The sequence below is a fragment of the Prinia subflava genome, chromosome 8 (genome assembly GCF_021018805.1).
Source record: "Prinia subflava isolate CZ2003 ecotype Zambia chromosome 8, Cam_Psub_1.2, whole genome shotgun sequence".
Classification (NCBI taxonomy): Eukaryota; Metazoa; Chordata; class Aves; order Passeriformes; family Cisticolidae; genus Prinia; species Prinia subflava.
This window is the reverse complement of record NC_086254.1, coordinates 15,027,600-15,036,842: the sequence shown is the minus strand read 5'-3', so window position 1 is coordinate 15,036,842 and position 9,243 is coordinate 15,027,600. Positions and strand designations below refer to the sequence as shown.

The following is a 9,243-nucleotide window of genomic DNA, read 5'->3' as shown; positions in this document are numbered from 1 at the left end:
ACCCAAACTGCTGTTCCCGAGCGATTTATTTGTCTTTCCAAAGGGTGTTTGTCCCTCAGGCATGACCATTCCTCATCCCAGGACAGGCTGCTTTATCCCTGCCCTGCTCAGGAGCTCCACATTCAGGTTTATTCATCACATTCTGATTTTAAGCATCAGTATTTGACTTGTTACAAAAACAGAATTAATTTCTGGCCCCTGTTCACAACAATATTACGGATTTATTAGATCCTGTGTAGGAATTACCAACAAGGAGTAGATGGTGAGTAAGGGATGAGCTCAGGGATCACCTGGACATGTGTTGCTCTCAAAAATTCCCAACAAAACAAGAAAAATAAAAATCCTGGCAACACCTTTATGTCACGATATGACATCACCTTCCCTGACAGATTGCTCAGACCAGAAACAAACCAACTTAGCAGTGTAATCAAATTCAGCTCCTGCTTTTTAGCCCAGTTTTTTTCAACTCCTCAGATCAGAGGGGTTCATTAAAGACAGAAAAGCCCCTGGAACAGGTAGAGTTTTATTAGAAGGCGCGTGAGGAGCCCGAGTTGTGCGTGACTGTGAGCAGTGAGTGGCTATTTTATATATATATATATATTTATATATATAAAGGCTATTTCCTGTACCAGATCTGCATCCTCCTCTCCCTCTTGATCTTCCTCTGCAGCTGCAGGATCCCGTACAGCAAAGCCTCAGCTGTGGGTGGGCAACCTGAGAGAGGGAAAAAGGAAAGAGGGGAGGGAGGTCACAGGGCTGGGACCTGCACAGAGCAGAGCTGCCAACCCCAGGACTCATCCCAAAGCTGACTCGTGGCTGGCACAGGCAGGAGTGTAAAGAAACTGAACTGATGGAGTTTATCAAGATCTTTATCAAACACAGCAATTTTTTGATTTCAAAATCAAACCCCTCTCCCACCCCACTGACGGTGCCGCCACCATCACAACCCTCCCCACCCCACAATCCCTGGGGCTGCTGCAGCTTCCCCACCCCTGGAACAGGAAAACCTTTCCAACCTGCAGAGGATTCCCCTCTCCCTGCCCTGCTCCCAGCTGGAGCTGCCCCTTTACCTGGCACATAAATGTCCACGGGCACGATGCGGTCACAGCCCCTCACCACGGAGTACGAGTAGTGGTAGTAGCCCCCGCCGTTGGCACAGCTGCAGGACAGGGACAGGGACAGGGAGGTGAGCAGGACACCAAGGGAAGGTGGCCCTGGGCAGGTGAGCACTGCCAGGCTCGGAGCCACCAGCTGAGAGCTCACAGGTGACACTGCCCCGTCACGAGCCCTGCCTGGGATGTTTTTAGGTGAATCCAACCCAACTGAACTGCTCCCATCAGCCTCCCAAAGCAGATTTCACACCCTCCCTCTCTGCTACAAAAGCTTCTGTTTTGCCTCAGAGCTTTCCCAGAATTTGTCCTGTTCCAGCCTCGACTGGCCACCCTCAGCCCCAGTGTGGGGAAAAGAAAATTGTGAGAATCATGGAATTGTTCAGGTTGGAAAAGACTCTGAGATCATGGAGTGCAGCTGATCCCCCAATGGAGCAGATTCCAGCTGAGTTCCCCAATGGAGCAGATTCCAGCTGATCACCCCATGGAGCAGATTCCAGCTGAGCCCTCTCATGGAGCAGATTCCAGCTGATCCCCCTCCAATGGAGCAGATTCCAGCTGAGCCCTCTCATGGAGCAGATTCCAGCTGAGTTCCCCTCATGGAGCAGATTCCAGCTGATCCCCCATGGAGCAGATTCCAGCTGAGTTCCCCTCATGGAGCAGATTCCAGCTGAATTCCCCCCATGGAGCAGATTCCAGCTGAGCCACCCAATGGAGCAGATTCCAGCTGAGTTCCCCCAATGGAGCAGATTCCAGCTGATCCCCCATGGAGCAGATTCCAGCTGAGTTCCCCTCATGGAGCAGATTCCAGCTGAATTCCCCCCATGGAGCAGATTCCAGCTGAGTTCCCCAATGGAGCAGATTCCAGCTGAATTCCCCCCATGGAGCAGATTCCAGCTGAGCCCCCAATGGAGCAGATTCCAGCTGAGCCCCCAATGGAGCAGATTCCAGCTGAGCCCCCTCATGGAGCAGATTCCAGCTGAGTTCCCCCATGGAGCAGATTCCAGCTGATCCCCCCATGGAGCAGATTCCAGCTGATCCCCCCATGGAGCAGATTCCAGCTGATCCCCCCATGGAGCAGATTCCAGCTGAGTTCCCCAATGGAGCAGATTCCAGATGATCCCTCATGGAGCAGATTCCAGCTGAGCCCCCCAATGGAGCAGATTCCAGCTGAGTTCCCCCATGGAGCAGATTCCAGCTGAGCCCCCCAATGGAGCAGATTCCAGCTGAGTTCCCCCATGGAGCAGATTCCAACTGAGCCCCCCCATGGAGCAGATTCCAACTGAGCCCCCCCATGGAGCAGATTCCAGCTGAGTTCCCCCATGGAGCAGATTCCAGCTGAGCCCCCCAATGGAGCAGATTCCAGCTGAGTTCCCCCATGGAGCAGATTCCAACTGAGCCCCCCCATGGAGCAGATTCCAACTGAGCCCCCCCATGGAGCAGATTCCAGCTTAGCTCCCCATGGAGCAGATTCCAGCTGAGTTCCCCTCATGGAACAGATTCCAGCACAGCAGAAACATTTTGAAAGCCAAAAGCAAACTCTGGGATTCTGGACACACACATTTGGCAGCTGCAAACCCCCTGAATCCACCCCTGGGAGGATTCACACACACAATTCCCAGGAGGATCCCCCCTGCTCTGCTCTAGGAGGCCTCTCCAAGAACCTGGAAACACAAACAAGCCAAGAATTCCCCCCATGGCACCGAGGACGTCCCGGCACTCACCTCCCCATGGACACCACGTAGCGAGGCTCTGGCATCTGGTCATAGACCTGCAGGACAGGGAGATTTGGGATGATTCCCTCCTGCCCAAGGTCCCCGTGGTCCCTGGTACTGCTGGAATTGTGGAGGCTGAGGGTTTCAGGCATTCTGTGCTAAAAGGAACTGACCCTGAGGCTGTGGAGCTTCTGAAATTGAGTTGTGGGTGTGTGGTTTGAACAGTGCTGTGTGATCTCACAGGGTAAAAACCTTAGAATTTGGGGTTTTAGTATATAGTAATAAATATGGGGCAATATAGAGGATTTTGGGCATTGTCTAACTCCTTATTCACCTTCTTCTTCTTGGTTTTGGGTGGTTTTTTCTAATTGGGTGAAAAAGGTTTGCATTGAGGACCTTGTGTGGTCAATTATTGAGTCAAAAGTATAAATAATAGAGGTGTCATCTCGTTATTGGGTAATTAGCACTTAAATAACCTTGGAAAGAGTTAGAGACACCTCAATTTTCTACCTCGTTAGCCAGAGCTCACAAATGGTGAGACTGTAACACAGATAAGGATTAATAAATGCAAAAACTGCGACTCCCGTGTGTTAATCCCAGCTCTAACAGGAAGAAAAGAAGATAAAACCTGTTACATTCCCCTGGGGAATGGTCTCTGCCCCCTCAGGGACCCCTGGAGCCTGTAACTGTGTAGTTTAACCCTTTCTGATCCAATTGGCTGTGTCCCAAACTGCCCCTCCCTGGCAGGAGCTAAGAAAAGACCCTGTCCCTCTGTGCACACCCTCTTTCCCCTCTGGACACCACCTGGAATAAACATCTCGAACTGCAGCTGGGGGTCAGAGCCTCTTTTGGAGTCCTTTATCCTGTCCATGAAACATTCCTCCAAAGCCCCCTGAGGTTTGGGATCACTGGGGGGGGCTCCAGGGGGATCAAACATTCCCTCAAAGCCCCCCAAGGTTTGGGATCACTGGGGGGGCTCCAGGGGGTTAAAATTCCTCTAAAGCCCCCAAGGGTTGGGATCACTGAGGGGGCTCCAGGGGGGTTAAACATTCCCTCAAAGCCCCCCAAGGTTTGGGATCACTGAAGGGGCTCCAGAGGGGTCAAACATTCCCTCAAAGCCCCCCAAGGTTTGGGATCACTGGAGGGGCTCCAGGGGGATCAAACATTCCTCCAAATCCCCCAAGGTTTGGGATCACTGGGGGGGCTCCAGGGGGGGTCAAACATTCCTCCAAAGCCCCCTAAAGTTTGGGATCACTGAGGGGCTCCAGGGGGATCAAACATTCCTCTAAAGCCCCTAAGCCCTGACCTAGCACCGGAACCTCAGAGGGGCTAAAAATAAGATTTATTTCCCCACCCAACCCAGGGCAGGGCACAGCACCTTGCGCAGCGCCGGGGCCATTTTGTTGGTGAGGGTCCCTGCCACGATCATGACGTCGGCCTGGCGGGGGCTGGCGCGGAACACGACCCCGAAGCGATCCATGTCATAACGGGGCGCTGCCATGTGCATCATCTCCACTGCACAGCACGCCAGCCCGAAGGTCATGGGCCACAGCGAGCTCTGCGGGGGTTAGAGAGGATGAAATAAATGTAAATAGGATGGTTTAGATTGTGGGAGTGTGAGAGCAATGAGTGAGGTGGGAATGAGGGCAGGATTGGGGTGTGGGGTACAAAGATGAACAATGGTGTGCCAAGCTGGGGACAATCTCCCTTATTTAAACAAATTAAAACATCTCCCTTATTTAAACAAAGATTAAACAATACCCTGCTGCTTGCCAAAGGTGAAGGGACAGTTCTATTGGCTGTATGTAAATGTTGTGAGATTGGTATCTTGTGTTAGATTGGTCCAACACAGACTATTCAATTTGGACATTTATTGTATTCAGAACCTCCTCCTCTTTTCCCCTCTCTTTCCCCTCTCTTTTCCCCTCTCTTTTCCCCCTCTTTCCCCTCTCTTTCCCCTCTCTTTTCCCCTCTCTTTCCCCTCTCTTTTCCCCCTCTCTTTCTCCTCTCTTTCCCCCTCTCTTTCTCCTCTCTTTCCCCCTCTCTTTTCCCCTCTCTTTCCCCTCTCTTTTCCCTCTCTTTTCCCCTCTTTCCCTCTCTTTTCCCTCTCTTTTTCCCCTCTTTTCCCCTCTCTTTTCCCCTCTCTTTTCCCTCTCTTTCCCCCTCTCTTTTCCCCTCTCTTTTCCCTCTCTTTTCCCTCTCTTTTCCCCCTCTCTTTTCCCCCTCTCTTTTCCCACTCTTTTCCCCTCTCTTTTCCCTCTCTTTTCCCTCTCTTTCCCCCTCTCTTTTCCCTCTCTTTTCCCCTCTCTTTTCCTGCTCTTTTCCCCCTCTCTTTTCCCGTCTCTTTTCCCCTTTCTTTTCCCCTCTCTTTCCCCCCTCCTTCCCTGCTCTCCTGGCCTGCTTTAGCTGTGCTCAGCAGCTGCAAGCCAGGCCCTCACAATAAACCAGGTGCTACCACAACTTCTTTGCTTATAGAGAAGCTTTGTCACCAACTCTGCCACACCGAGGAGCTTCTACACGCGGGGACAGGCGGTGGCTCGGGGACAGCGGGGGTGACACGAGGAAAGGGACGGGTTTGGGGTGTGGGGGTGGAAGCCACAGCTCGGGGAAGGGGAACAGCAGAGCTCTGTGTGCGGCAGGGGCGCGGCAGAGGGGCTGCCCTGGCACTGCTACAGCCACCGGAGAGGCACAAAGGGACAGCAGAGAAGGGACAGAGAAGGGACAGCAAAGGGACAGCGGAGAAGGGACAGCAAAGGGACAGTGGAGAAGGGACAGTGGAGAAGGGACAGCAGAGGAGGGGCAGCAAAGAAGGGACAGTGGAGAAGGGACAGCGGAGAAGGGACAGCAAAGGGACAGCAGAGAAGGGACAGCAAAGGGCACTGAGGAAGGGACAGCTCAGGGACAGCAGAGAAGGGACAGTGAAGGGACAGCGGAGAAGGGACAGCAGAGAAGGGACAGCAGAGAAGGGACAGCAAAGGGACAGCGGAGAAGGGACAGCGGAGAAGGGACAGTGGAGAAGGGACAGAAGAGGAGGGACAGCTCAGGGACAGTGGAGAAGGGACAGTGGAGAAGGCACAGTGGAGAAGGGACAGCTCAGGGACGGCAGAGAAGGGACAGCGCAGAAGGGACAGCAGAGGGACAGCAGAGGGACAGCAGAGGGACAGCAGAGGGACAGCAGAGGAGGGACAGCAGAGGAGGGACAGCAGAGGAGGGACAGCAGAGGAGGGACAGCAGAGGAGGGACAGCAGAGAAGGGACAGCAGAGAAGGGACAGCAGAGAAGGGACAGCTCAAGGCTCTGAAGAAGGGACACTCAGGGACAGCGGAGAAGGGACAGCTCAGGGTTCTGAAGAAAGGACAGCAAAGGGACAGCAGAGGAGGGACAGCTCAGGGCCCTGAAGAAGGGACAGTGAAGGGACAGCGAAGGGACAGCTCAAAGCCCCACAGGGACAGTGGTGATGGAAGAAGGGACAGCTCAGAAAGAGCAGAAAAGGGACAGCTCAGAGCCTCACAGGGACAGTGGTGTCCCAGTCCAGGGAAAGCAGAGAAGGGACAGCTCAGGCCCCTACAGGGACAGTGGTGACGGAAGAAGGGACAGCTCAGAGCCCTGAAATATGGACAGCTCAGGAAGAGCAGAAAAGGGACAACTCCGAGCCCCACCCCACAGGGACACTGTTGATGGAAGAAGGAACAGCTCAAGGCCCCCCACGGGCAGTGGTGGCCCAAGAAGGGACAGCTCAGGGCCCTATGGGGACAGTGGTGGCCAGAGAAGGACCAGCCTGGCTAAGGCAGAGCACAGCAGCCCCAGGGCGCTGTCACTCGTGTCACCTTTCCCCACAGGCAGAGCAGCTGCTCAGGGCAGGGACAACTCCAGAAAGTTCCTTTTCCTGCCAAAGGGCAGCTCCAGACCCCCCACACACCCTCAGCCTCTCTCCCGCTCTGTCACTGGACCCCAGTGTCACCCTCTGGCCACAGAACTCGGCCACGGGAGCTCGGGGCCTATTTTTATCCTGAGCAGGAGGTGCCTCCCGTCTGTCACCTGCTGTCCCCTGGTGCCAGGGCAGCCTGGTGGCCCGGGACTCACCCGCCGTGCCCAGTTGACCAGGTCATCCAGCTTGGTGATGACGTACTCGCCGCGGCTGCTGGGGACGTAGGATTTCCTCTGGACAACAGCAGAGCTCTTCTGCACCTGGACAGCCCTGAAGGGACAGCACGGGGCCATCACCCTCAATAATCACCCAGTTACTGCAGAATCAGCCTTTAGCCCCCCTGAAGGGCTGTGATTCCCTGAGGAACGGCGATCCCACCCCTCTGTGTGCAGCAGAGGATTCTCCCCACTGTGGATCTGCGGGTTTGGGGCTCAGGCAGAGCCCCCCAGCCCAGAGAGCCCCCAGCTGCTCCCCCCGGGGCTCCCGGAGCCCCCCGGGTTCCAGCAGGGAAGGGAGGAGCCCCCCCGGGAATGGTGGCACCGCTGCTGTCCCCAGGGCAGGAGGTGTCACCTGTCAGTGCCATCGGCCGCCGGTGTCTGATGGAGCAGCTGAGCGTGGACGGGACTGACAGAGCTGGGCCTGGGGACAGAGAGGGCAACAGGGTGACACAGGGTGACACAGGGTGACAGGGTGACACAGGGTGACACAGGGTGATAGGCTGTCACAGGCTGTCACAGGGTGACAGGGTGACAGAGGGTGACAGGGTGACACAGGGTGACACAGGGTGACACAGCCCCCGCCATGCTCCTCCCGGGAGCCAGCGCTGCACAAAGCCCAGCGGGGAAGGAGACCCCCAGCGACCCCCAGAGCCGGCGGAGCCGTTCAGCCCCGGCTCCCCTCATGGCAGCACCCCCAGCCCCGGTGCCCCCGCCCCGGCGCTCACCGCCAGCCCAGCACGCCGTGCGCGGGGAGCCGCAGACCTGCAAGAGAGCACGGGAGAGCTCAGCCCGGCTGAGGGGGCCGGGAACGGCCCGGTGTCCCCTCAGGGCTGCCTCCCGGTCACTGCCTCGGCGGAGGGCCGAGGGCTCGTTTCGGTACCCAAACCGGTCCCTATCCCAGTCCGTCCCGGTCCCCGTCCCTGTCCCCGTCCCTGCCCCGTCCCCCTGTCCCGGCCCCGCTCACGGCCCAGCGCCGCCATCTCTCCTCAGCCCTTCACGCAACCTCTGCGCGCGGTGCACCCGCTAAAGGGGCCGGCGCCGCTGCGCCTCAGCGCTCCGGCGGGAAACGCGTCCCACGGCAAGGGGTTCCGGAGGCACCCACTGGCCCCGCTGCAAAACGATCCAAAAACGATCCAAAAACGGCCCCAAAGCGGCCCCGAGGCGGTCCCCGGCGGGCGGGGCCGGCCCGGAGCTGCCCCGGAGCCGCCGCAGGATTCGGCGGGAAGGGCCCGACCCGGGGCTGCGGAAACGCCGTCGCGCAGGAAAATGAACGGTGAGCGTCCCTGGGTGGGCTCGAACCACCAACCTTTCGGTTAACAGCCGAACGCGCTAACCGATTGCGCCACAGAGACCGCGCTGCCGCCGCTCTCTGCCGGTCCCCGCCTCACACCTGTCCCGTGTCGCGTCTGTCCCCGTGTCCCCGTGTTCCATGCCCCACATCACGTCCCCGTGTCCTGCCTGTCCTGTGTCCCACATCCTGCCCTCGTGTTCTGCCTGTCCTGTGTCCCGTGCCCGTGTCCCCCGTGTCCTGCCTGTCCCGTGCCCGTGTCCCCCTGTGCCCTGCCTGTCCTGTGCCCCCCGTGTCCCCCCCTTGCCCTGCCTGTCCCGTGCCCGTGTCCCCCCTGTGCCCTGCCTGTCCTGTGCCCCCCGTGTCCCCCCCTTGCCCTGCCTGTCTCGTGCCCGTGTCCCCCCGTGTCTCACCTGCCCCATGCCCGTGACCCCCTGTGTCCCCCTATCCTGTATCCCCTGTGTCTCCCCTATCCTGTGTCCCGTGTCCCCCCGTCCCATGCCCGTGTCCTGTGTCCCCCCGTGTCCCCCCGCCCGGCGCGGCGCCACGGGCGGTGACGGGCGGGGGGGGGCGGAGCGCGCTCGTGCAGCCGAAATAGCTCAGTTGGGAGAGCGTTAGACTGAAGATCTAAAGGTCCCTGGTTCGATCCCGGGTTTCGGCAGAAGATTCTTTTCCTGCCGGGACCCGCGTAGCAAAATCGCTCTTTTCACCCCAAAACTGCCCCGAGGCTTCGGAATTTGTTATTCCCTCCCCAAACTCTGCACCTGATCATTTTAATATCCTGGAAACGCACACGCACAGGCAGAGAGGGGTGAAGGAGCGCAGGTGGAACGCTGGATTAATGATAAATATTATTAAAGATATTAAATAGATAAATATTATTAAAGATATTAAATAAATATGAATTAATGATATGAGTTAATGATCTTACACTGAGCATTGAGGAGGCAGCTGAGGGAACGTGGATAAATTAACACTGGACAATC

At 56.9% G+C, this 9,243-nt stretch overlaps 1 protein-coding gene and 2 non-coding genes across 3 annotated transcripts; 1 reads left to right on the top strand and 2 right to left on the bottom strand.

Moving 5' to 3' along the window:
* Positions 1 to 8: 8 nt before the first annotated feature.
* LOC134553475 (NADH dehydrogenase [ubiquinone] iron-sulfur protein 7, mitochondrial-like) lies at positions 9 to 7,964 on the bottom strand. The gene is made up of 8 exons (XM_063403175.1): positions 7,934 to 7,964; positions 7,695 to 7,731; positions 7,322 to 7,390; positions 6,907 to 7,021; positions 4,203 to 4,382; positions 2,834 to 2,880; positions 1,071 to 1,159; positions 9 to 714 (listed from the first exon to the last, which is right to left on the bottom strand). The coding sequence occupies exons 1-8, from the start codon at positions 7,947 to 7,949 to the stop codon at positions 617 to 619; spliced, it is 651 nt and encodes a 216-aa protein (XP_063259245.1). The 5' UTR covers positions 7,950 to 7,964; the 3' UTR covers positions 9 to 616.
* Positions 7,965 to 8,247: 283 nt separating this feature from the next.
* On the bottom strand, positions 8,248 to 8,321 carry TRNAN-GUU (transfer RNA asparagine (anticodon GUU)). Its single transcript has one exon. It is a non-coding gene; the product is annotated as a tRNA-Asn (tRNA).
* A 524-nt stretch (positions 8,322 to 8,845) lies between these two features.
* On the top strand, positions 8,846 to 8,918 carry TRNAF-GAA (transfer RNA phenylalanine (anticodon GAA)). Its single transcript has one exon. It is a non-coding gene; the product is annotated as a tRNA-Phe (tRNA).
* The last annotated feature ends 325 nt before the right edge of the window (positions 8,919 to 9,243 follow it).

Excerpts from the sequence above, each read along its gene's own strand:
- LOC134553475 (XM_063403175.1), bottom strand. Across the intron at positions 7,391-7,694 it reads CACGGCGTGCTGGGCTGGCG|GCCCAGCTCTGTCAGTCCCG; the intron begins GTGAGCGCCGGG and ends CTCTGTCCCCAG. Across the intron at positions 2,881-4,202 it reads TGGCCCCGGCGCTGCGCAAG|GTCTATGACCAGATGCCAGA; the intron begins GTGCTGTGCCCT and ends CCTGTCCTGCAG.